The sequence below is a fragment of the Aythya ferina genome (assembly GCF_964211825.1).
Source record: "Aythya ferina genome assembly, chromosome: 4".
In the NCBI taxonomy this organism is placed as follows: domain Eukaryota; kingdom Metazoa; phylum Chordata; class Aves; order Anseriformes; family Anatidae; genus Aythya; species Aythya ferina.
Genome location: NC_140300.1, coordinates 65593238 through 65620720, shown reverse-complemented (window position 1 = coordinate 65620720; position 27483 = coordinate 65593238). Strand labels below are relative to the sequence as shown.

Sequence of the window (27483 nt, the reverse complement as noted above, 5' to 3'; positions counted from 1 at the left end):
AGGCAAAGGTAATGACAGTTAATTAGAATGTAGGGTTTATGAGGACAGCTAGTTATGATGTAACCAAATTTAGACTAGGGTGGAAAAGAAAACAACATCCTTAGAGCACAAGGACTCTCCATCCCTCTGCGTAAAAACGTGGGCAGGGAGGGTAGGCAGCCAGGCTGGCTGAGCAAGGCCCTTCTGCTCAGACTGAGGTGCAAGAAGGAAATGCACAGGCAGTGGGAACAGGGATGTGTGGCCTGGGAAGAGCACAGGGATGTGGTCCAGTTGTGCAGGGATGGGATCAGGAAAGCCAAGGCAGGGATGGAACTAAGCTTGGCAAGGAATACTAAGGGTAACAGTAAGGGATTCCAGAGGTACATGGCTCAGAAAAGAAAGGCCAAGGAGAGTGTGCCCCCTCTGATGGATGAGAAGGGTGAACTGGTAATGACAGACATAGAGAAGGCTGAGGCACTCCACAACTTCTTTGCCTCAGTCTTCACTGTCAGTCAGGCTTCCTAAGTCTTTTGTTTCCCTGAACCCACAGATGGAGGCTGGGAAAGCCTTCGAGGCCGCCTGAGGAAACTGAACAAGCACCTGATGATAACCTTATGGAAATATATTTATCACACTTAGAATTTTGAATTTTAAATATAAATTCACTAATAGCTTCTTCCAAAGGTTCCGCATGTAGATGTCATAATTATTTACTCAAATGGGTATGAATTGCCTTAATTATTTATGAGTTCATGCATAGCTTAGGATAGCTGAAGTTTCTTCCTCATTGAGAACATGAATGAGGTACTTGAAAAAGCAGGATGTTCTGTGCTAAGAATCTGTATCTTCACTCCTTATCAAGGCATGTGCATGGAACTCTCCAGACTCGTTTTGGTGTGGAGCACTCCCTGTTCTTCAGGAGCAGACAAAGATTAGAGTCATCATACCGAATCAGAGCTTTAGAATATGTGGCATATATATCTTTGATCTTTGAACCCAGTAATTTCTGACATCTCACAGGAAGATGAAACAGCTCGATGATGCATCCATACGTTAAGAAACATCTTAACAGTGGTATGTGTGGGGTGATGCCACCTTGTCTGGTCAGTTTAAGCCTCTAGGGGAGATATTTCATTGCACTTTCTTTAACACTGCTAATGACAAATGTTTATACTGGTCATAGATCTGACAAGTCACCATTAGAACTGCAAACACAGTTTCTTGAACCTAAACTCTGAGACAGCAAATGTTGAAAGCCAAATGCAGGATGTGTGGTGTAATGCAATTCCTTTGAGTTATCTGTTCTTTGGTGTTTTGATTGCCCTTTATTTGGGTGATCCCTTTGATCCTGAGTGGCATCTGATATTATTTCAGTTTGTTTAGCTGAGAATGAAGATGTATTTCAAGTGACAGAGTAGCAGACTTCAGCGTATGCCAACTTGGTAGCCTCAACTTGTCTTCTCTGCTCCGTACAGACACTGTCACCCTCTGCTACTACAGCATCCCTTTTGTTTGCAGCTGAGTGCCACGGCCTGGTGTCTGCAGGCTGCATGCCCAGTTCCTGTGGTGTCAAAAGCTAGCATCCACTTCAGGCAGCATGGCAGCAGAGTATTGCTGGAAAAGAGGGATAGTCCAAAGGTGAGGTATTGACACCGGGCAAAAGGCCCATTGATGTCAGTGAAGGCAGGATCTTGCCATGAGCAGCTCTCTCCATATCTGTCTGCTTTCCCATTACCTTTGATATACATCATGTTTTTCAGTTCAATCTTTTCAGAGCTAAATAACAAACAGCTTTCCGTCCCATTAAACTTTTAAACACAGACAAAGTATTTGGAAGTAACTGTGAGCAAAACGGAGCATTCCAAAACAGAAGGTGAAAATGAGAATAGTTTTAAAAATAGGAAGTAATAGTAAAAATATTTTTAAAAAGGTAAGGGTTCAGGAGAGATCCAGAAAGCCTGATGTACAGTCCAGGAGATTTGTAGAAACTGTAGCAGGCAGCATAATTAATAAACAAATGGATAATTAGAGTCATTGGGAGACACAAGCACGACTCATTTTGAGAAAAATATTGTGTGACAAAGGAGCCAGTAAGCATGTTTGTAAATAAAGCCAATTCAGTTCACTTGAGTTTCCAAAGGTTTTGATAAAATTATCAAAGGCATTGAAAGAAGCAAAGCTCATGTGTGATTAGAAGAAAAGTATGGATTAATAATTAGAAAGCAATAAAAATAAATGGTCTCCTTATCAGTGGAGAGAGGTTGCCTGTGAAGTCTCTCAAGGATCTTTGCTGGAATTTATACTATTCAACGTTTTTAATAGTGACGCATGAAGAGGCTGAATGTGCTGATAAAAGAAAATTATTCAAAGCAGGAAAAACTGGTTACAGGGGCTTACAGAAGGCTTTTAAGATACTCCATATTGGCTGAAAAAATACTAGGTGAATTTCCATCACTAGACAAAACCACAAAAATTGTGTAAATGTATACCAATGAGCTCTGAATTAGTTATTATTTTTATAAAAGAGATCTTGGTGCTATAGAAGCTTCACAATCCTGTCAGCTCAATTAGATATCATGAAAGCAAACAAAAAGCTGCATTTTAATAAGAAGCCATCACTAAATCTGAGATTTACTTATATAAATGTAATTCTGCATGCAGTTCTGGCTACCTCTTCAAAAAGGATTTAGCAGAAGGTAAAAAGGTGTAGAGAAAGACAGCAAAAAGGATCAAAGGCAGCAGAATGACTTATTTAAAATGAAAGACCATATGAACTGTGATTTTTCAGTCTGATTAGACTACTAATGGAGTTAATGGAGTAGTGTGGGGGGGGGGGGTTAAGTCAAAAATGGAATGGGGAAGGTGGGTAAGGAACAGTATTTGCCAATTCTCACAGTTCAAAAACTAAGGAAAGATTATATGTCACCTTATCTGACATGGAAGTACTCTTTTTTTAAAAAGTTAATTAATATGTAAAGGTGTTTTGAAACTCCCAGCCATAGAATCCTACAAAAGCTAAAGACAGAAGTGGACATTAAGGAATTTAATGTGATCACAAAGTATAGGTCCAATGTTCACTGTTAAACACAGTGATCAAGGTTCAACTTCTAAGTCAAAGAAAGCCCCAAACCACAAAGTGCCAGAAGCTGGGACAATGCATTAGGGGCAAACCTCTGAATTTGCTCTTACTCCCCTAAGCACTCATTATCTGCTGCTGATACCGGAAAATGGTCTGACACAGCACTATTTGTTCTTTGGTTTTGCACACTTCTGCTGAGGAGCCAAAGCAAGAACTTTGGCCACCCTGTATATGGGCTCAGTAATGCTTGGAAACTTCATCTTGTATGTAGGAAGCCCAGCTTCCGACTCCATGTTCTGGTTGCCTCATCAGAGAACACCAACACAGAAAGTCCACGTCTCGAGAAATTTTCCTGCAGAGAGTGTATTGACATAAACTTCCTTTTCAAAATGAAAGGGTTGTTGGGAAGAGGTCTTCAATTTCTTTTACTATCTATTACTTTAGTTCACATCAAGAGATAAGGATTCAAGGAGATATTTTTTTTTTTTTTTTTAGTTTGCCTTCTGTGATACAGGAAATAATTCTCCATTTATTTTCCTTTACCTTCCTTTTGTTAATTTCACTGCCACCCTTCTTCTTTCAATAGGCATATGTTTATTCTTCTTTAAATAGCCTTTAAACAAGCCAGTTGTTTGCTTTATATGCATTTTGTATCATTAGTTTGTACTTTATCATATTGTTCGCTGTTTGCACACTGGTAGGGAATGTCTTTCTGTTAGAGATTATTTGAAAAGGCTGCTCTGCTTTTCCTTTCTTTCATGTTTCAATTTTCTCTTTCTTTACTTTTGTAGGTGACAAAGTCCACAAGGGAAGGATCCAGCCGAACATGCCTAGTGCCACAACCAGACCTGTCAGATGGAACACCTCAGGTCAGCCTCCGATTAGCAGACAGTAGTTCATGTTTGAAGGAGATGGATTTAACAGATGAAATCTCCTTCGTTAACAGTGGTGCATTTTTCTTCAGGTTAGTGCTCCTTTTTTGTCTTTGTATTTGTTTCCTTATTTGTTCTGTACCTGCACCTCCAGTTCTGAGCATTTTGAACAGGTTGTTGTTTTTTTTTTTCCATTGAAGCTCACAATGTCAGCATACTGTGGTGCAAGGCAAAATAACATGCTTATCCCTGTTGAAGCCACACATTCCAACAGGTGCCTTACAAAACCTGATGCGTGCTTTAGTTTGTCATTCAAATGTAACTTTGCGTACATATGAAGATGGCTTGCTTGGTAGAGGAGTGCAGATGGACAGGACTGATCTGAAGTCAGGCACTAGAAATGACAGAGTACAAGATGCAACCAAAATGTAGGTGTCTCCTGTCAGTTTTTAAGTGTGTTTGATCTGCCCGTTTAAGTTGTAACAGGTAGCTGAGTTTATTCCCATTCTCAGCCCAAAAAGGGAAGGGGCTTTAGAGGGGATTTATCTTTCTGACAAGAATGGTGATAGTATTAGGATTGTTCAGACAAGAAAGAAAAGAAGAGTATCTATAGAGTATCTTTTAAGATTATCTGTCTAAAAGTATCTTTAAGCGTCTGTCTATTTTTCTGTCTATTTTTCATGAGTATACCTGTAGTTTTGATTGATGGCACTTTGCCAGTGAGGTGAGGAGGTAATGGGCAATTTAGGTGCTTGTAAAACTCTTCGCTGACCATCAGACTGAACCAGTATCTTTTCCGTGTTCTCAGGTTATTGAATTGTATCTCATTCCCTTTTCTCTTGTGTCTAGTGCAGAACATGAAGGATTCAAGTTGCTGTGGGAAATTCCTTTATGCTACTGAAATATGAGGTTGGCCTAATGTGGGAAGTGGTGCTATTTACATGTCATGAAAGATGACACCACAGTGTCTCTGCATACCGATGCAGAACACAAAGCAGGGGCAATGCTGCCAGACACGTAACTGAGTGACTTCACTGAGTAAGCAGGAGACGGGGTGCTATTCTCAGCACTCGCACAGACAGACGGCAGTCAGCTCATGAACCGAGTTAGCAAATTATGCACCAACACCAGATTTTGATTCATAATAATGGTAGTGAAGCACAGATGTTAAATCTGGTTTCCAGCCCTTGCAGATGCACAACCTTTTTAGCTTCTAGCTGTGTCAGCTTTGTGCTTTACTGTCTCTAATCCCACCCTCAAAAATCCTACATTCAGAAGACATCAGGTTAGTTTACATTTCCAACTAACCTATCCTATGAATCTATGATTCTATGAATCTACGTCTTTATTAATCCATCTCCTGACTGAGTTAGGAAGCAATTACTAAAGCAGGTCAGCTGGCAAAACTGAGAAAGCAATACCATTCTACCGGCTAGACAGGGCCGTGCAAGTAGGGATGGGTTAGAAGTTATGGGCTCATGCATGGGTATGCTGGAGCTTGGCAGAGAACATGCCCCTGCCGGTCAGTACTCCTCTATTTGTTGTAAGGTGTAAAGGGAAATGAAATAGTGGAGAGTTAAATCAAAGGACTGCTAAGTTGCATATATAGGAAGGTGTATGACTGATGTATTTCATGAATGTTCCCCAGAGGAGGTAATTATTTGCTATACGAATTGGTATTTTCCAGTCGAGGTGTTATTCCTTAGATAGAATAGTACCACTGAAATATGGGACGTTTGGACTGATACTGGTACAGGACACTAAGCACCATGCTTTTGTAATTAGGCAGAAGCTTTTGTAGATGCTTTTGTAATTAGGCAGAAGCAGTCAGTCTCCATGCTCAGTCCTCAGGATGAAAGAAGTCTGCATCTCTAATTTTATCTGGGAAATGAATAAGCTGTAGAAACGAATTCTTTTGCAATCCCGCTTTGTTGAGGTACGCCTTAGTTTTCTGTCTCGTATCACACTTGTGTGCCTATTTACCTAATTGGGCTGAGTTTGTCTGCTCTGCTGTTAGCTTCCAGTACTTTTCTGTCAGAGATCTGCTGCTGCTGCTGAAGAATGAGGTAGTGCTTGCTGTTTTCTGTCCAGCTCCAGGACACCAGACTGTAGAGCAGGACAGGGTGCAGAGGAGGAGGCTTATGACCACCCCTAAAAAGAGGAGGGGGAAGAGGTCCCTAGTAGACCTGGGGCAGAGCTTTCTGTGCAACAATCAGAAATCCTGATTCCCTGGCATTCATGTAGTGCTGTAATATATCAGGAGTGGTTTTAAACATGCTTTTGGCAGCCTTGTGCCATTCCTGTGGGATCCAAGCTCACAGCAAGGTATTATCTGGTATTATTTCAGTGCAGGGCTACATTAGGAGTTTTTGCCTTTTTCAGCAGAAGGACTCTGGCATCTGATCTGGGCTATAAAGTGCTTTGTAAACACGCTGCTGTTCTTGTTGGGGGGATTTCTGTCACAAGGTACTAGCAGTTCTTAAATAAATGTTATCGTTGTGTAATTACATGCAATTATCAGATATGTTTTAGTGAAACGACTGCTCGGCTATCGTATGATCTTTGTTAGAAAAGAATAAAGGTTGTTCTTGGCAATGATAATCTTTTGCTGTTTCATGAAAACGCTTGTGGCTTGTTCCCTCTCCATGCCCAGATACCATGATAGGGGAGGATTAGAAGAGGATGAAGGGCTACAGCAGAACAGTAGATGCAGGACTCCACCTTGAGCAGACTTACAAGCGTGACAGTGAAGAAATAATCACACATGCTACGCCTGTAAGGCCCCACGGTAGTAGCTGTAAAGTAAAGTTTACAATACAGGCCTGTCATTTAAAGTCACTTTCATTTGACATTAGAGAATAGGTCACCAGGGAGAAAACAAGAGACTTCTGATTGTTAAGTATTGTTTGTTACTATTTAAAATACCTCTCAGGATGTGTCTTTATAAAGTTGACCTTAAAACGAAGATATGCTTATTAAGTAGCAGCTACAATCATGACTAATAAAATGGCTTACTGTTTTTTTAGTATTGAAAAGCATGTTATGCCTTTTTACAGGTATGATCTTCCTCATTGCAGGAATTTTTTGAAGGTGCTGCTGTCATTTGAAATGTGTGAAATATCAGCTGTAGTCAAGACATATCGCAGAGCATAAAATCTGTCTCTTTCTGGTGATCTTAAGAAAATGGTATTTTGAAGTTGATATGTTATTCTTCTGACCAAAATAGGTGGAGTAACTATACGTACCCGTAATCCCCATGAGTACACAATGTATGTGTTCTCTTGAGAATTACCTCATTGTTATAGCTGTGTGCCAAGGGCAAACTGCTAATTATGTAGTAGCAGAAAAACATACCTGTAGCACAGACTTCGAGCAAACCCCAAAACGCTGAAGAATGAAAGAAAAGAAGGCCGAGGAGGGATGAGTTCGGTCCTTTGAAAGAGGGATGAAAGTCTGTATGCAGTGTGCAGACTGTTGTATCAAACTTCCGGACCCTGGGAACCACACACCTTATCTTTAACCAGTTTGAAAGCCACAAGCCATACCCCAAACCTCAGAAGTTAGGGGAGATAGCAGCTTTGGGACGAGCATGTAGGCAGAAGATGGGGCTCCCTGGAGCTTTACCAGGCCCTCAATGAGATGTGGCTAGGGTGGGCTTTCAGCTGGGGGAAGCTCAGTTTGGAGCTCTTTCTTTTCTTTTCTTCTTTTTTTTTTTTTTTTTTTTTTTTTTTTTCCCCCCTGTTATCAAGAAGGAACATAATCTTCTCAAAGCTGGTTCAGAAGGGGCGTGCATAACAGCAGTTGTAATTGAAATTATTTTGGATGTGCCTAGAGGTGTTTAAACTTACATACCTTGAATAAGAAGTTCAAATGTATTTTACTTCAATGTGTTTTACTTCAGGGACAGGATCCATTAAGATTTAAGTGGATACAAAGGTAGGAAGGCCTCTTACAAGCAGTGTTCGTAGCCTTTCATGCCAAACTTCCTATAACAGCAGAGAAATGGGAAAGCCTTCAGGCGGAGGGAAAAAGCTTCTTGCAACCAAAATGTAAGGCAGGAGATGTTGATGTTAAGTTGAAGTTTCTTTCCTGATGCTGGCTCAAAGGTGCCAGATGCTTGCTGTCTACAGACTTTTACTTTCACCATCCAAAATCTTTAGCCCCAGAAAGGGCACTGAAATAGGCTTTGCTGTATGCCACCACTCTATCACTTGTTGGAGCTGTGTTATTTTGCAGTCTTAGTGCTGTTTCCAAGGAGGATCCTTCTGTAGGAGGGCACCCTGCTGTTTGCCCTGTCGTTAGGCTCTGTGCACGTTCCCTAGGTGGAACTATTGATCGAAGGAGTGCTGCCAGGTACCTTTCCCTGTTGGCAGCAATAGGCGTGTGGGTGGCAGACAAACTTTGTGAAAAACTTTGTGCAGATTTTGAGAGCTGAAGCGTTGGAGCAAAACTCACCATCATTCAGTAAGCAATCCAACTTGTCCAGTACCTGCTAGCCATCTCTTTGTGTGCCAAAGATCATAAATTCCTGTTTGTGGCTGCAGTCACAGCTGCACTGAGCTTTGTCAGCACAGATACACCGTGTTGGCTTTCTAACATGTGCAAGTTCTCAAAGGGATTTGTTTACATCAACCTTTTGTTCACAAAGATCCTTATATTTGGGCTGTAGCGATCACATGCTGTAATGGTCTCCTTGAAATAAAGGGTGGGTTTATGTACCCTTGCTGCACCCTCCTCTTAACAACTGCATGTTCTAGCCCTTAATTGCTGAGGTATGAAAACACATGTAGTTGTACACCGAGAAGGTTGTGCTTACTATAAACACTTTCCCTGTTTGTTGGCTTTCCTTTTAGCAGCTGCGGTTTAAAACCAAGGCAAGCCAAAACTTACCATTATTCTCTGGCATGTGATAAGAACTTGGGTTCCTGTTGCCAGAACAAATCAAGCAGGGGGGCTGGTGCTGTAAGCTTAGCTGACTATTTTTGTTTTGGCTTGTTTTGTTGCGTGTTTTTTCGGTTTGTTTTGTTTTTGAAGCCTGTCATGGCAGTACATTCAGTCCCTATCCAAAGCAATAATTTGCCTTATCACTCAGGAGTCTTGCTGCCAGGTTTACGTAAGGGATCGCAGCCAAACAGCAGACGGGGCTGCCTCATGAAAGCCCTGGATTCTTCGAGAAAACTGCTGAGGAAAGGAACAAAGGTCTAGAGAGAATTTGATGAGGCAGTGGTGATGGCGGTTACCTTCTGCATTGCTCAGCAGCAGCCTCTGGTGAGCCCTGCTCCGAGCCCTTGGAGGAGATTTCTTTATCTCTGGTATTTTTGCTGTTTGTCCCTTTCTCTCTTTAGGTTGTGTTGAGTTAGTTTTTCCAAGCTGACTCATTTCACTTTAAAAGCACATTTGTCTCCACCCTCCCATGCGATCAATTCCCTTCTTTCTTGCATCATGAGATGCTGGCACTATGAACTGCATTACAGAATGAGTTGTTAACAAAAGCTTTCTTTTTTTTTTCTTTAAAGACAGCCACAAAGATGTGATTTATATTTCTCTCCAAGCTAGGTGACTCTGAATGGTGAGTCAGGGTGTGGTCTCAGCTCTTCCTTAGTTCCCTGTCCATAACAAAGATGTAATGACAGTCACAGTAGCATGTAATTATGTAGATTTTTCCCATGCAAGTCACCTGGGTGGATTTCATTTATTTTTTCAAACATTTGCCCTCTCTCATCCACCCTGCACTGGTTGCCGCTTAGATTAGGTTTTATCCATGAGGCTATTCTAACCTTCCTATTTACTCTGTTATCATATTTCTGCCTCTCTATACAAGATTTACCTGGTGACAAATTATGGCTTGTGGGATGGAGAGCATTTTGCATCTGATCCCCTGGCCTGTGCCACAGAAGTGGAGGTTCATCTTAGAAACAGCAAGAATCACAAGCCAAATAAAGGTCTGACCGTCGTTACCTGTGAAAAGCAGCTTGTTAATGACATTAGATGTATAGGGAAACAGAAATTCTTTCAATCCAGAAGGCAAGTGTATAAGCTTTTCCTGTTTCCTGGAACAGCATCCAGTAGCCTTACAAAACTGTAGGGGACTACAGCAAGTTCATGGTAATTGAGTAATAACTTGAATCATATCCGAGCAAAAAAAAAAAAAAAAAAGGCTCCCTTCATGTATCTCAGGCATTGCCCTCTCACCTAGAAGCATTATTTATTTTGTCTTGTTCATTTCTTGCTTATCTGCTTTAGCTGCAAGGAGAAAGTCCCCTCATCTCATGAGGCAGGTGTCATCCTGGTACCTGGTAAAAGTTTTTGCTGTGGGATATAAGGTACAAACATTTGTGGCAATTTTGAAGTTCTTTTCAAACAAAAAGCTTGGTGGTCTCTTATGGGAGAACACGTCATAGATCATAAGGAATTTCAGCCAGCTTTGAAATTGTTTTGTTTTTAATGTTTGTGATTTTAAAAACCAAAACACCCATCACTACTTCTCTGACTGGCATCTAGGGAAGATGTAAAACCTCTGCACTGTGGCTTTACCTATTTGTACTCCAGTGGGTGAGTAGTTCCCTTTCCTATAGCTTCTTTAGCCTGTCTCCTGATGTGTGTAGCACGTTGTTTAGCTAAGGAAGATCATCACAGTGTGCCCTGTTTCCAGTAGCAGTTTTCAGTCACCTGAAGCCATGAGGTGCTCCTTCCTGTGCTGCTTCCCAGAGGGGACCTCAGCGTGCTTCCTGCAGGCGGTCTGCAGGAAGATCAGTGTACAGAGGTCAGCGAGTTCTCAACCAGGCTTGTTTGGTGTTGCAACTTCCCGGTTCAGCTGAAAGAACTGTGTATTTGGACGTTGCATTCAGCACGTTGGCAGTACTGACTGATGGACTTTAGCTGTGATTTCCAATGACACCCGTGTATATTTTTAAACAAAGTATTAAACCAAGTGGTCAGCTGTCTGTCTCTTAAGAAAAGGCTGTTGGTGGCAGGGCAGGGTTGTCACTCAGCACTCTTGTCACTTTGCCTGTGTCTGTTTGTCTCTGAGCAGTTTCAGCGTTGTAAAACCCCCCCTCTCACAGTCAGTCACCATGAAAGATTTCCTCTCATATATCTTTTTTTGAGGAATGGGATTCCTGACTGACTGCTTATCTAGAAATTTCACTTTCTCGTATTGACTCAGTGCCTTCCTCCTGTCCTGAAAACGTTGCCTTTAGGAGACGCGAAGATAGTTCTGTTTCTGCACCAAAGTTTTCCTTGTCGTTCTGCACATTCTGGAAGCAGTGTATTTGCACTAGGGATAACTACAAAGAGAGGTCACTGGGTAATTGCAAAGAAATTACTAAAGGCTGCCTGGATGTTGACGACTTCCACTCATTAAGGCTTTGACAGGACTGACCTAACCACAGTGAAACAATTACTCTGTTGAGAGTAAAGCTAACAGTGCACCATATTTTATAAAATTTATATATGCTTCCTTAAAAACAAAACAGAAAACCCTCCAGGAAGTGTTAAATTGGAATAAATAAATACAGTGCCCACCATTCTGTGAAGGCCTCTGAGCATCACAGAGATTAAAGAAAGTTTCCTCTAAACCTTTGTTAGCTTTCACTTGATTAATTCATTTGGGTAGGAAAAAGTAGATTTTTTTTTTTTTTTCCTGGCCTTTGAATTTGGGTTGGGCAATTGCAATCTTTTAGCCTTTTTCTTGTCATTCTGGATGTTCCTGATAACTAAACATAGGCTTACAATGATTTTTCTTTTTCCTTTATCATTCACTAGTGTCACTTTTAACACTGTTCAGACTGGCCTTCTGCGGAATAGGAGCAAGTTTGCACAGCTTGGACATGTATGGAGTGGTTAGACTCAAAGCTGATGATGCACATGAGGGGTACAACAATGAGCTGTACTTGTGGTAACACTGCTTGAGCCCAGCATCATTGTATTTGGCTGCACATAAACAATAATTCATGTTTCTTGATATACATACATATGAGTTTGGAAAAATCCCCAGGACTGGCCTGAGAGGGCTGTTCTCCAGGCAAATGCAGTCAGGTTGTTATAGATCTAGTCAAATTTGTCCTTTTGCCAGGATCTCCTATGCTTCCACGGTAGATGCATCTTCCAGCTCTAAGCAGAGAGATCAAGTTATTCTCACCCAGCTCACTCTTCTCTTAGAGCCTCCTGCCAAAGTCAGTTTGTCCCGCCAAGCCTGAGTGCAGTCATCTTTTCCCATCATCTGTTGTCAGAGCCAGAAGGGCTCATGGGGCACTCTTGCAAAACGATGATTCCTTTCTCTTATGTCATTAGCTGAAGAAGAGGAGCTATTTCTAGAGGGTTGTCCTAGAGGGTAACTCTGCCAGACTGCCTTCCTTGCTAGCAAGGAAGGCAGCTTACTTTTAAGTGAAGTAAAAAGGCACGTCCACCAAATACAAATCGTGAGGCCTGCGCCTCTATTTGTTCGGACTCAGCAGTTTGAAGTGCCTGCAAACCCATCAGCCTTTCTCCTTCTCTCCAACATCATCCCAGCTGTTTCTTTGTCCCTAAACTTATGTTAAGCATCTGACAAGAAAGCAGCAGCCCTTTTGAGAAATGAAAGGGACTCGTTCCCCAACAACCATGTGATCGCAGGATAACTGAACCCCAATAAGAAGACACAATTCATTAAATTATCAGCTTTGGAAGAAGCCCACTTTGAAAATAACATGATAGGAGAAAAACAACATAGTTTTCTTGCTGTGCCATGCTCTGGCACTTGAACTAACAGGTGCAAGCAAAGAACCTAGTGACCTGCTGCACAGCACACAGGGTGAGCCCTGTTCCCACAGCAGATATCCGGCACAGCCATTCATTACTTCATGCGTTCACTGAAAACATTTTAAGAACCTACTTTTAATCCTCCCGCTACTCCAGGAGGGAAGCCAAGAAGTAATTTCTGGGCTATCCCATGGGGTGAGAGTCTTTGGAACAAGTAAAAGCGGCTGACGTAGGGTGTGGCAGAGCTTGCAAAGGAAACCACTACTTATGGAGAGATGCCACAGCAGCTTGGAGTGTCTCGCTCTATGCAAAATGTACTTGCTATGCTTATCTGTTGGCTGAGATGAGGAACTCTGAGAACCTGAAGCTCTGAAAAACTTTTAACTTCATGTTTACTTGCGTCTTCTCCCAGCAGGTTTAAGGAACAATTCTGGAATATGCTTCCTCCTTAATAGATTTTAACTAGCTTTATTTAAAAGGCAATTTGGCCTCCAAGTTGCAGTGAGGAAGAACGCAAATGTTGGTTGATGAGAAGCTCATCATGAGCCAGCAATGTGTGCTTGCAGCCCGGAAAGCCAACTGTACCCTGGGCTGCATCAAAAGAATCATGGCCATGAAGGGGAAGGAGATGATTCTCCCCCTCTGCTCTGCTCTCATGAGAGCCCACCTGAAGTACTGTGTTCAGCTCTGGGGCCCCCAGCACAAGAAGGACATGGACCTAGTAGAACGAGTCCAGAGGAGGGCCACAAGGATGAACACCTCTTCTATGAAGAAAGGCTGAGAGAGTTGGGGACGTTCAGCCTGGAGAAGAGAAGGCTCCTGGGAGACCTTATAGAGGCATTCCAGTACCTAAAGGGGGCCTACAGGAAAGCTGGGGGAGGGACTCTTTGTCAGGGGGTGGAGTGATAGGACAAGGGGTAATGGCTTTAAACTAAAAAAGTGTGGATTTAGATTAGATATAAGGAAGAAATCCTTTACTCTGAGGGCGGTGAGGCATTGGAACAGGTTTTCTAGAGAGGTTGTGGATGCCCCATTCCTGGAAGTGTTTAAGGCCAGGATAGATGATCTTTAAGGTGTCTTCAAACCAAACCATTCCATGATTCTGTGGTTCTATAAAAAAGCAGTATATTCTCCATGGGTATGCCAACAAAACTTGTATTGTTAGGCAGAAAATAAAAAAGGGTGAAATTAATTCAACTGAGAGCAACGTGTTTCTCTTTTGGACAAGAGGAAAATGAGGAAGTCACTTAGGAAAATGTGTAAGATAATTTTGCTAATTATATCTGAGCAATTTGTCTAAGGTTTAGCATTCTTCAACACGAGCAAGTGTAAAAAAAAAAAAAAGTAAGCAGGTTAAAAATTCACCGTTGTCTCTGAATTGTGTCAGTAGTTAGTTATCTTTGCCATTTTAAAATATCTCATTTCTAGTTTTAGTTTGTCTATCTTCAGCTTCTATTGGTTCTTGTTCACCTTTTGAGTGCTAGTTCAAATATTAATGCTTCACACATAAATAGCTTGTTTCCTCTGAAAAACACTACATTTGTTTGGCTTTAATTCTTGCATTCTCTTCATGGTTTTCCTCAGAGCACTCTGAGTGATAGAGATGAATTATACCAATTAGAATACTAAAATTGCTAAAAACACAGTAGTCACAGTATGGGTACGGAGGTGCCATGTTTGAATCCTTTCCTCCTGTTCTTTCCCTCCTCAGAATTAAAAGCAGCTTTTCCTTACAGCTTTCCCAATGAGACAATTTTATGGTAGCAGGCATTTGAGCTTGTGAAAACTTTGTACTTTATGACTCTGCTTTTTTGTTGTTCGTTTCCTTACTACAAGTTCAGCACATGACTTACTAAGGTACGTGCTCTGTACTTACTATTTAATATCTTTGATAGAAATTGTGGAATTTTTTGAAGTTTTCAGAAGAAATTTGTGAAATGGGTAATTTGGACTCTTTAGGAGAGTAGCTCTGTAACAAAGGATCGAACTATCACACTTCATTAATTGTACATATAGAGTCCTATGTTGTATGGAAAAATTTAGCCAGAGTGATGAGAACTAAGGCAATTTGCTTTAACTTTGACAACAGACAAAAATGTCTGCTATATTCCCATTATTTTCTCATCCCTTATAAATTGTGCCTGAGTAACTGTCTGCAATCTGTTGCTGATGTTGAGCTCCCTTAAGGGACTAAAGAGCCCAAAGGAGGATCCAGAGAAACCACAATATCAATTGTTTATGTATTAAAGCATGCCAGAATGATCTCATAATTGGTAGTACATGTCCCAATTGAAAAGAATTAATGGTAGCAGAATCTGCTCATTGATACAGTTTTACAGTCAAAAGATACCATAATAAGGATCAAAAGATACCATAATAAAAATCTAGCATAATTTCTTGCAGGTGATAGAACCACAGTTCATTCTGAATTAATTGCTACCCCAATTCAATTTCTGTGGTTGCAATACAGCATTTCTTTTAGCCTTTCTTTGTCCATTCTTGATTCTAAAATTTCTGTTGGTAAAGAATTCACCATTGTCTTTGATAAATTGTGTCAGTAGTTAGTTATCCTCACTGTTTAAAAATGTCTCATTTCTAGTCATAATTTGTCTATCCTTGACTTCCAGCCATTGGATCTCATTCAACTTCTGAGTGCTGGTTCAAATATTAACATTTCCTGCCTGCATGCATAGACTGACTAACTTGAAAAATACTAAATGTGTGGTCTTTAGTTTTTGCATTCCCTTCCTGGGTCGTCTCTGAGCACTCTTCAATTTTTCACAACTTGCTTGAGAATGGGAATTCCTGAACTGACCGGTCTTCTGTAGCAGCCACACCCGTAGCAAATACAGGAATAATTCACTGTTTCCACACACCATCAGTGTTGATACATCTGTGGATGATGTTAATTTCTTTAGCCTCATATTCACTCAGAGCTTGTATGGAGGTGCTGCTCTAGCGTGACATTGCATCCCCCAGTAGAACCTGCAGATAATGTTGGGTGTTCCTAATCCTAGATTTGACTCATATACTGAAGCTTGTAGTGCTTGCATGCAAACAGAACCACCAGTACTATTTTATGTTTCCATTCAGATCACTGATAAAATCATTAAGCAACATAGAGCTGAGTACCAGCCTTGGAAATCCAGTTAGTACTCACGCACTTTCTGAGGATTCCCTGTTTGCTAAATAACATTTTTGACATATTAGATACTCTTTATTCCCATTTCTGTTCTTTTTTTTTCCAGTATATGCTCTTTTGAACAGAGTCTATTTAATGATCTGTCTGCTTTGTTTGGACATGAAGAGCTACAGTTCCCAAATATGGTTTCTATTTACTTGTGTCCTGCTTATTCCATGTGTGCACACAAATCTTCTGGCCTGCAGGAAGTTTTCCAGGGTATTTTTCATTTGCAATTGCTGTTGTTTATATGCACAGATAGTCTTAAGAGATAAATGAGTATAAATGCAAGCATGTGTACATAAATAATGGCATTTTAAAATTTGTATTGGTGGTGTTTTTAAAAGTACATTCTTTAATTTTCAGCCAGATTAAGATGTGCTTGTATCTTTGCTTTGCATTTCATGTTTCTGCCAGGGTGAAATTATTACATAACTTAGTAAATACTGTGGTAACACATGGATGGCATTGAGCAGAACTCCATCATCTTAAATATCTTAAGATTTTATCAGACCAGACAAATCTTTTTTTCTTTAAATAGTATCTAATTTGTGTATGACAGTGCAGTGAGGCAAAGGATAACTGCTTCTCAGGAGGCAGACACAGCAACATCCTTATAAAATCTATTAATTAGATCAGTTGCTGCATTAGATCTTATGCTGCTGTGCTGGCCACAGGTCATCTTGTTGCCTTATGCGCTGAGAAAATTCCTTGTTGTGCAGCTAAGTATGGAAAGGAAAAAAAAGAGGAGAAAGCATGTCTATAAAGATGATTGACAGGACACTTCCCTTCCAAATGTAGATTCATTCATTGATGGCAGAGGAGAAAAGTGATTATTCATATTTAGTTCCAGACAGTGTCTTTTTTTTTTTTTTTTTCTTTCTTTCTTTCTTGAATCTCAGCAATAAATTTGCAAATCAAATAGTGGGAACCTAGGTGGTGCCATACCCAGGTGCTGAAGTGTAGTGGCATGTCTTGGTATTTTAAGGGGTTTCATCACTTTTATTTGTTATGTTTTCCGGAAATATTCGCAACATACTAGAGAGCACAGAGCCAGTGGAGAGGATGCTGTGCTTATGCTGAGAGGTTTTTTGTTTTTTTCCCCATGATTACCATGTTTTATGAAGCATGCACTTCTTTAGTAGGGTGAGGACTGGATAGGTGGGAATGGTTGCTTCTTTTCATTTTAAGTGTTTAGTGATACATGGTTGTGATGAGCCTGGGCTTAAAAGTCTCCAGTGAGGATGGAGGGACAAAGGTATGTGGGTGTATTCTCTACACGTTTGTTTTGTGGTTCCATAAATAGCCACTGCAGTGCATTGTTGCTGCCAACAAATGAGTCTGGCCTTTCTGAGCAAGCAATAGGGACGTAAGAATAGTATGCAACATGCAGAAGAGGTTTTATTTCCCATGTTTAACATGGGAGAACAGATTCAATAGGTACAAACAAATCCAAAACGAAATATTGCATAATCTTAGGTTTCGTATGTGATAATCCAGTTTGAATTCAGTTAGGAAGGGTGTAAGAGGGCAGGTGTAAGATTAGAAATCTTTACCTCTGCCAAATAGCAAGTTGGCTTTAACATAAAAACATCCATGAGAAGGAAGTGGAATTGTTTGGAGATAAGGCTTCAGTATTCTGGCAGCTTTGGTCTGCCTAATGTGTACTGCAAATACATTGCTCCGGGTACACGTGGACAGGGCAGATGAAGAATGAAGGAGTTCTGTGCTGTTTTAACAAAGTGACAGATTCAAAGCAATAATATACACCAAAGCAAGGTGATGTGCATCTGCAGGCCATCTCCTGCTGTGTGAGTAGCAGGTAGCATTGCTCTCACAGGTGATTGGCCTCTGTGCCACAAAGTACTTTTCAAATTTTCACTCCCTTTGATGCTTCTCCATGTCAACACCTTTCATTGCAATATCTGCAGCTATTCTGGAAATAATTTAAACATTGGGAAACCAGCAGTGCTAGCAAAAGTCCGTCGTTGGTCTCCTTGTTCTTAGTGGGCATTGAATTTGCACACCAGGGGGTGTGCAGGGAAAGGTGAGCTAGGATACCTCTTCTTTGTCGTGATGTTTTTGGCAATATTAAAGATGCAGCTGAGGAAGGAGAGGAGAAAACTGACAGCTAATCCAGGGGATTCCAGAAGCAGAGAACAGAAACAGGAGATGGCTCTGAAGAGTTTGGCACAGGATGCACTGGTCGGCTTCGGTGTTCTCCCAAGGCATCTGGTTGATTTTAGCAAAGTGCCAGCAGTTGACCTTCTTACTGATGCTAATTCATGAATTAATCTTTCTGGTTATGCTAGTGTCTCTTTTTGTTAGTGAATTCTTTGTTGTGAATGTTAGTACGCTCCAGCTCATTTATACAGGCAAGTCACATGAAAGTTGCAACAAAATAGCTAGGATATAAGCTTCAAGCACAACAGCTATTAGGAGTTATTCCACTTTGTTCATTCAGCAAGTTGCTCCGGAGAACCAGGACTCCCCATGCAGATAGGCCCTTCATTAAATGGGGAAAAAATTATTTATTGGCAACCTGATGACAACATTCAGCTTATAGAAATGTAATAAGCTATGAATAACTGTGCCTGTGTTTTAAAAAAAAAAAAAAAAAAAAAAAAAAAAAAAAAAAGACTGACCAGGAAGGGACAAATTCATTTACAGTCAAATTGTGAAACAATACAAGGTGCTTTTGTTTCGTGCTGCAACAGTTTGTGTACCAGAGTAAAATCTTTCTTGCATGATTTTCGTTGCTTAAGAGCACATATAGCACATTTAACAGGAAGTCATCAAGATACTCATTTAATTGACACAGATAAGAGCAGGCCAGATCCGTGATGGCAGAGTGCTTTATCAGCACTGCTGACTTTCCTAAAAAGGGGCCCTGTGCTGTGCCTGGCGTGACTGCAGCACAGCCAAACAGGCTTGTGCTGAGGCAATGGGCAGAAGCATTACTAATGCACTTCTTCCAGCGAGCCTGCTGACAGGAGCAAATATTAAACAGTTCAGCATACTGAAGCAGAGCCACTTCTCAGTTGACCTCTCTGTTTCTACTCCATGCCACTGCTTCCCGAGGCTGCAGCTGCCCACTGCTTTTGTGTTTAAGACACAGAATGCTCCTGCCTCCTGCCGAGAAAGGTCAAGATCTTTTAGGCATCCCTGCAAAAAGTCTGATATCCTCCTTCTGACCCTGGAGTGTCTGCTGCTTCTCCAGAAAGCTGACGTGGCTCGCACATAGTTCATATTACCTACATCTGTATGGAAGTCATAAGCATACAGATACTTAGCTCTTGTCGCAGTTTTCACCCAAACCAGTGCCAGTCTTCCCTGGCCTAAGGTTGAAGGTGCGTGTGCTTTTAATATTGGCTTGAATTTTAGAAGATTGTCATGTATGGCTCTGTGGGAATTAGCCATTAGGTTTTTATTGCCTAAAATGTTGACAGGCTCCATTCTCTTCTGCCCCTTCATCAGTTTGGGATTCTCCCTTTTTCCCTCTCACAATGGTAATGTCGTTCACAGCTAGGGCAGCAGCAGAAGTGTGTGTCTGATGCTGGAGGAAGCTGATGATGATTCCTTAGATGTTCTGGGCAGCTGAAGTGTGGAGGTTAAAGATAAAACTTTGTTTATGAGCCCTCGGTATCCATAAAAAGTTTCAGTGCAAGACCTTCTTACAGATTTCGTACTGTGTGTTTTCCAAGACTGCTGTGGTATAAAAAAAAAAAAAACACTGTAAAGTGGCACATCATTGTGTAGTGTTCTTTTGGTATCACAGTTCCCAGCCCCAAATCTCTACTAAATAAAATGTTGAGGGTGGGCCACCCTCAGGGAACATCAACAAAGTAAGTAAAAAAAGTAAAGAAAAGAATGGTAAAAAGGAATTCTCATATGTTCCTCCTCCCGGAGCATCTGGATTGATCAGCTTACTACTGCGTAAACCACTTGAACCCCAGTAGTGCTTACTGCAAGGCAAAGGGGTGGTGAAATCGCAGTCCCTGTAGACATACAACGTGGCAAAGGTGGCTCGGTGTGTGCTGAGTGCTGGTCCCACGGGCATCCTGCCCTCCCTGGGGACAGCGGTGCCGCTGCAGTCAGGTTGTGGGCTCTTGGTTGTCCCCCCTGGGGGACATTTACCCAGACAAGGTGTGTGGGGGTCCCGGTTACTAGAAGCGATGCACGAGACCTCGTGCGGTGTTTTTGCGCAAAGGTCTCCTGTGGGCATGAGGCTGCGGCTCGTGGCGTTTCTCGCACGTTGAAAACAGCTCCACACCACCTCCGCTCCGCCTCGCCTTCCCCTCCCGGAGCCCTACCTGCCCCCGGGGAAGGGCTGGAGCCATCCTCCCCCTGCCCCTCGGCAGCGGGGCGGGTCGCCCTGAGCTCCCACCCGCGGCCCCTCGCTCCTCCCCGGGGCCGGGCAGCGCCGCCGGCTCCCCGAGGCGAGGCGAGGCGCTGCGGGCGAGCAGAGCACAGCACAGCACCGCACAGCAGAGCAGCGCAGAGCACAGCAGCAGCGGCTCCATGGCCAGCATGGCCTGCGAAGTCATGCCCCTGCAGAGGTACGTGGCTCCCATCCCCGCAGCGGTGGAGCCGGGCTCCGCGCCCAGGGCGCACGGTGCTTTATCGGGGAGCCGGGCGGGGGGCGGCCGTGCGGAGACGGGGGTCGGGGCCGGGTGTCCGCCGGCTCCCTGAGGGGTCTGCCCTTGCCTGGGAAGCGCGGCGGCGAGGGTTAGTTTGCAGCAGCAGGGGCTGTTTTGTTTCCGCGGTGCCGAGACACGCCTCTCCCCAGCACCAGCTGCCAGCGCCTACCTGTGCTGGCATGTGCCCCTGCCACAGCATCGCGGGGGGGCTGCAGCGAGCCTGGAAATGGCACGGCACAAACGCAGGGGTACGCCTACACGGTCCTCGTACCGAGTCATTATTATTTATTTATTCTTTATTGCTCCTTCAGTTCTCAAAATTACGCATGCCTCCTTATCCGTACTGCGTTGGAGCCAATACCGATCTTTATGTAATCCGCGAAACAATAAACAACTCGGTGTGCCTTTTCAGCACCACGGCGGTGCTGCTTCAGCAGAAGCTGGGAAGTTGCTGTTTACTCGGACGCAGCAAAATCAGAACTGAAATTGCTGTCCAAACTGTTACCGTCGTGATGTAGCAGGGTGTCCTCCGCAGGGGGATGCAGGGGAGGTCTGTTTTGCAGGAATGCAGTTGCAAGGTTCCATGTTGATGACTGCAGAGAAGCAGAAATACGGTTTGAATGTCTTAAAGAAGTAGTCATAGCACATCGTTTCTATTTGAAGGAACAGCCTCACATAGTATTTTTAACCTTTTTGTGTTCCGGAGGATCTGCCTATCATGGCCAAAGTCAGAACAAGTGGTTCTTACTGCACTCCTGCCTACACGTATTCACCCCAGGGGAAGATAGGTTTCATGGGGTAGCCTTACCTAGACCCCCTGTTGTTGTTTTTTTCTTTGTTTGTTTGTTTGTTTTGGTTAAAAGGACTAACTCGCAATCAGTTAGAAATGCACTCTGTACTTTGAAGATTTTTCTTAAAACTCCCATTAAACATAGAGCACTGTACAGTATCATATGAATTCTGCAGTTAGAAATATTTACAAATTTCTGTATTCTTTGCTCTTTGATTTATTTTTAGTATACATACACCATACTTTTAGCAGCTCATTTCCTATGGAGGTAGGGGCAGGTAAACACAGACTCCCAAATCCCTTTACAGTGTTCTCCAGGTTGCACCTATTTTCCCTGTTCTTTTCCTTTGAACATTGTCTCCTCCCTTCTTAGTGCATGTTTCTTGCTGACGAGGAGGGTCATTCTGGCTTTATGGATTTCCTTCTGCTAAAGGAAAGGTGATCTCTGCCAGTTGTTGTGGTTCCCCTGAGGCACACAGGATACTCCAGCTGAGGGTGTTGGCAACTGGCAGTGCTGCCTGCGTCTAAAGCCTCCAGGTGCCGCTGCTTAGGACATGTGCCCAAGCTGTAAGCATCCATCCAGCCCTTTCAGGAAAGTGAATGTGCTGTCAGCAGTAATCATGCTTGGTGCCCTTCCTGTGCGGGTCAGCTCCCTGGTGTCAGTGCCCTCTGGGCACCGTGCTCTCAGCCACAAGCTGGCTGTGCTGTGCCTGCCACAGGAACCCTTGTGCTGAAGTGCTGCGACTGCACCTCTGCGTGGTTGGTGTGTGAAGGTTGGGGAAGGTGGGAATGCTGCTGTTTAAGCAGCTGCGGTGATAAAATGTTACTTGTCATGAGAATGGCCAAGTATTATATCTACCCTGGATGTAGAAGATAAGCCTGTCTTCAAAAAAAATCATATAATGGGCTTGCATAGAGCCGTATGTACTATACTGTGTCATTTTATTCTATATATAGATGTCTGTGGAATGGCACATGAAAGGATATGGTGGCCTGCTGCAAGGGAGTGACAATAGGGACTTCAGGGTTATGTTTCATTGCATGGGAAGAGACAGAAGGCCAAATGTGTTGATCCCTGTGCTGCACTATGTGCTGCCTTGCCCAAAGGGCGCTTGTAAATGGCACGCTGGTTGCAGTCGTCATTTTCCAACAACCTGTCCACCAGCGATTGTCTCTTTTATTACTGTTAATCTGTTTTCTGAACAGCATGAGCTTAGTTTAATAACGTAGGTTCCTAGTTAGAGCATTACTAATACTACTCAAGTATGTTTGAATTCATTTCCTCTAGCTCCGTGTGCTGCACATTTAACAAAAGTCGTGTGAAGCTGAAACCTGTGCCCGCCTTCGCCAATTGCAGCTGTCAGTTTCCATAGGAGATAAGAAATCAAAGTACACACTTAGGCCTTGTTTGTGATCAGTGGCCTCCTTTGCTTTGCACTTTGCTGAAACAAATCAACAATGAGCAAAAAAGAAGCCATCACAAATATTTTTAGATGCATATCTGATGGAGCAGTCACACTCCCTTCTATTTCTAATCTGTACAGCAGCAGTTCTCTGCATGGACTGTCTCACTTGCAGCCACATTGGGTTTGTTTAATTTACATTACTAGCTTGTTTCCTTGGAGTCTTTCACAAATACCAAATATTTTAGCCACATTTCTGTTCCACTGCATTTTCTTCCCTTTTTTTTTTTTTTTTTTTTTTTTTTTTTTTTTTTTTACTGGCGGCCTTGTTCTCTTTAACAGATTAGTGAGTGCTTCTGTGTGTAAAGTTGTATTGTAAATAAGTCTGATCCTTTGGACTTTGTTATCACTTTCCATCCAAGGTAGCTGGAGTGTTTCACAAACACTATTGAAGTATGTTCTGGAACATCTCCCTCTGGGGGTAGGGAAGATTTATCAGGTGTGTTTGTTTTTGTTTTTTCACTAGTCAGGAATTAAGAGAAATTCAAGCCTGTAGTCCTTGTCTTCCTGAATTCGTAGTCATAGCCTATCTCAAAATGTTATATAAATTTTTGGCCTTCCAGGCTCGCATTTGATCCGTTGAGTGCTCTGTCTTCTCACAGCTTTGACTTTGATGCATGTAGAAGCATGTGGAAGTTTTCCTGGGTACCACAAAGCGGGCAGCAGAGGGGCCTCTGACTGAAAAAGGAAACTGACGTGGACGTTTTCTTTGGTGTCTCACGGTGTCTACCTGATTAAGCAAGAAAATGTGAATATTTATTGAAAAGCTGGGCTCCTAGATAACTTTATTTGAAGCCTGCAAGCTCTTAACAAACAATCCTGAAACAGAAATTGCTGGTTACCTGGTAACAGTCCTTCATGATTATAATGCAACAGGTATGCGTGCATTATGCAACTTCACCCTGTTACATTCTGTGAAAAGGTGAGACTTGGGCTGGTACACGTCTTCTGCCTCTTTCTGACCCATTTTCTAGTTTTATCCTAGTAAGGACTGTTGCCAAGCCACAACTAGAAGAAAAGACGCTGCCCTGGCTTTCATAATAAGCCCCAACTAGTTTTAGAAGTAAAACAACAAAAGCAGGCTGTTTAACATTGACGTCATTTTATAAAAAGATAAACATATTTGCAATCCAGGAGGATAGCAAGTAGAAAATAATTATACAAAATTAAACTGTCGAGGGTTCTCTTGGATTCAGATATGTGAATATAAAAGTAAAGTCAGCCTCTTGCTTGCAGTGGCATTTATCAGCTGGAAGTTTCGCCCATTAAATCTTACTGTGGGGTAGCCTGTACTTCCCTGATGTTTCTTTAAAGTGGGAGGACATTTGTAAAATGTCTTTAGTGTATCTTTTTTTTTTTTTTTTTTTTTTTTCAGTTCAGGCTTTTTGCCCTAATCTTGCTGCCCTCTCACATACAGGCTGCACAGAGTTATGCCTGTGGATAATGCAGTATATTCCCAGTATGGCTGTACTGAATGTCAGCTTTTCTTAGAATTAAAAGGCTTGGGTACTCATGCTTTAACCTTTGCTGTGGCAAACAGAATAATAAATAGTACATGCTCCTCAGACGTGTGACGGAGTACTCCTTCATATTCACCTCCGTTTATCCATATAAAATAGTAATATTGACATGGTGAAAGCCAGTTAGAACAGGCCACAGAAGCCCATGCTTTTTGGAAGATTAGTGGGGAACTTTCTCTCAGAGAGGTCACTTCCTACTGCCCTGAAGTCATGTTGCTCCACGCTACGATCTCTCTGGCTTAAGACATAACTCAGTTGAGACCTCTAGGAAAAACATTGATTAAAGAAGTTTGGGGAAAATGGAAGGATCCTTTGGAGATTAGTATTAAAATCAGCACCAATCCACCCCCATGTGAGTTATTCAAGACGTTTTGCAGTGTATGCAAGTTCAGAATTAAATATATTGGTTTTTAAGTCTAATATTTGACATTTGACTCATTTAATGAGTAGCTTAAGCAGGTACTTAAGCACGAGTGTAACTTTATTCCATGTTTTAAAACATGGTTGGGCATAAATGTAATTATTGGAAGACTGGAGATAAATATCAGAAAAGATGCTTTTTTTTGAACATAAAAGTTACTCTTTAGGTCAAATGAAAATGTTTTCATGGAAATAACTCTCACAGAGAAATGGCTATTAAACGTATGTTTGGTTGTGCTATCCAGCAGTTCCTATATAGGGCATTCCTCTTTCTCTGATTAAGGGTATAGAGCAAGGGGGGCATTGCTCAACAATAGATGATAAATGCTGGTTTTAATGATGACCAATGTATCACCACAGTGTTAATGTGTTAGATTAGATTTATGGTTATTCTTTCATTAAGGGCAATATTATTTCTTCTTTTGCCTGACATACTTTAACACTTGCTTTATTTGAAGGAAGGAACTTATATTGCCTGCTATTTCTCACATGCACAAACATTACCTTTTACCCACTGCTGTTAAGGACAAACTATGAGTAAATCACTCTGCTGAGAAATTAAGTATGCAATACATTTTCATGACAGTTTCAGTCTTGCATTTGTCACAAGTTTGAAATAACTTTTATGGGGAAGTAACTCAGGGAAGAAAAAGAATTGTTGAAAAATGCATGACTAAGTCAGGAAATTCAGCAAAAAGCACTACTTTGGCCTCCGAATCGTGTATTCCTTGAAGCTGTTTTTAGTGCCACTAATGTTGATATTAGTAAATCAATAATATTATTAAAATCCTTTTCAATTGCAATAATGGCATGTCTTTTAATGCAAGATGGCATTATGGTTCTGAATGGTAAGAAGAAAAGAGGGCAAAAAGTCTTAACAAGCCACCCAAGCTTAGCCTTTCTTTCTCTCCACCCAGAAGCTGCATCAACTTTTTATACTCTTAGTAATTTGACGCTACTGAATTTTCAGTGGCTTTTTGTTTGACTGTGTTGAAATTAGAAGCAGAAATCTCATTGCCTGAAAAAAAAAAAGTATTCTCACTAAAAAATAATTAATTTCTTTTGAAGTCCAGAATAGATGGTGGTGCAATAGAAAGAGCCATTCCTTTATCTAAGTTTTGAGGGCAGAACAAATAGAGCCTATGGCAAGGCTACGTGAAAACATGACCTTGGCTAGCAGCATGATCCCGCCAGTGTGGCGACCCTTCATCTCTGGTGCAAAATGTTGACACTTGAGTCAAAGTACATTTTCATGACTGTACAAAATAACACATTATTTTAAGCAACGAAATGTCCCATTTAACTTTCGGAAAGAGATGCGCAGTAGGAAAGCAGTGTTTGCTTTACAATGAAGTAATGCAGTGCCAGGAAACCAGGACAGAAGCACTCCTGATAATTAAGAACAAATAAAACAGGACTATTAAAACCCTTTTTTTTTTAAAAAAAAAAAAAAAAAAAAAAAAAAAAAGTGTTTTTTTTTTTTAATTAAAAAAAAAAAGTGGTTTATAAAAAGTCAATAATAAGTCAGTAGTTTATAGAAAGTCAATAAGGCCCTCTCCAAACACTGTACTTGTAAAGCTGTATGAGTGATGTGGGAAGGGAAGTCCACTGATGTCTGTTTCAGAGACAGGTTTGGTGGCCCTAAATCTTTAAGACTTGGCTCTCAGCAGGTCAAACAGCCTTGTTTGGGACTGAGCTCTTTGGGAAGGGCCCAGAGCCACTCTCTGACCTGTGGTGAGAGTTCAAGCCAGCAAGGGGGCTGGAGCAGAGTAGTGCTGGGGTATCCCATATGCATGTAAATAAATCAGGAACTATCAGTCTAAATGGGTGTTTTACAGCTTCAGCTCTGGAGTGAGCTGAACTCTCTTACTCTTTGGGAAGGTCATTATGAGACACACACACACAAAAAAAGGAAAACACTCATTTCATATTTGAGAATGTGATGGTGTGGTGGATGGTTGCCTGCAACACTCCAGTTACAAAAGGGAGGGGGGAAAAAAAAGGTAGCGGTGGTTCCGTGTTGAAAATTTGTTGTTTAACCATTAGACTTCACTGAAGCTTTCATGTTTCCATCTTTAGAGACACAAAGGCTGCCTTGCATGAGTGATGTAAAATATATGTGCATTAAAATACTAAGTCGTGCCAAACTAACTAGGGGTGAGAGTGGCATTCTTTCCAGTCTGACAAACTTTTCTGTTAGCTCTCTGGGGATCACAAATACAATGAACACCAGTACTAAAATAAAGTTACAAAGAAAAAAGGTTGGTTGGTTTGTTTGTTTGTTTTTTTCCACTTTAGCAAGTTTTTTTTTTGTCTTGTTTTTGTTTGTTTGTTTGTTTTTCAAGAAATCTGTTTTAAAAGAGCGCCAGATTTTTAGGTATCCACAGGAGTATGAGAAATTGCTCTCCCAGGCATTACATGAAGAGCAGTTTCTGTTTAATCCCTTCATTTAGCAGAGCTATATATGTGTCTGAGAAGAAAGAGATGGCTATATTTGGTCCTCACCTGCTTGGCCAGGTTATCAGTGGCATTTGATTAAATATCTCTTTTGTTTTGGTTTTTAATTATTGTATCCTTTCTCAAGTATATTCAGTGACTTCTGACCATGAAACAATATGTAAAACATAGACAAAACTTTGAGGGTATAAAAATATATAATTTGTTATTAAACCTGCTTGCCAAATGGGTAACTTCTTTCCTGGGTAGAAATCTAGACTGTATAGGAGATGCACTTTGGAATGACTTGTCTCTTCCTTATTGTGGACAACTGACTTGTTTTGCCAGGTTGCTGTGCCAGGTA

The 27483-nt window shown here is 41.6% G+C and overlaps 1 protein-coding gene across 14 annotated transcripts in view; it reads left to right on the top strand.

The window, feature by feature from the left end:
- FAM13A (family with sequence similarity 13 member A) overlaps nucleotides 1-27483 on the top strand; it is a 127470-nt gene that overhangs the window by 45098 nt on the left and 54889 nt on the right. For 11 of the 14 annotated variants that reach the window (XM_084516934.1, XM_084516938.1, XM_084516937.1 and 8 more), the window contains one exon: nucleotides 3850-4022. In XM_084516934.1, the coding sequence (XP_084373060.1) occupies nucleotides 3850-4022 (173 nt within the window). Of the gene's footprint in view, nucleotides 1-3849; nucleotides 4023-20236; nucleotides 20410-27483 lie in introns of those variants that run through there. The other 3 variants (XM_084516931.1, XM_084516930.1, XM_084516932.1) reach the window with 2 other exon arrangements.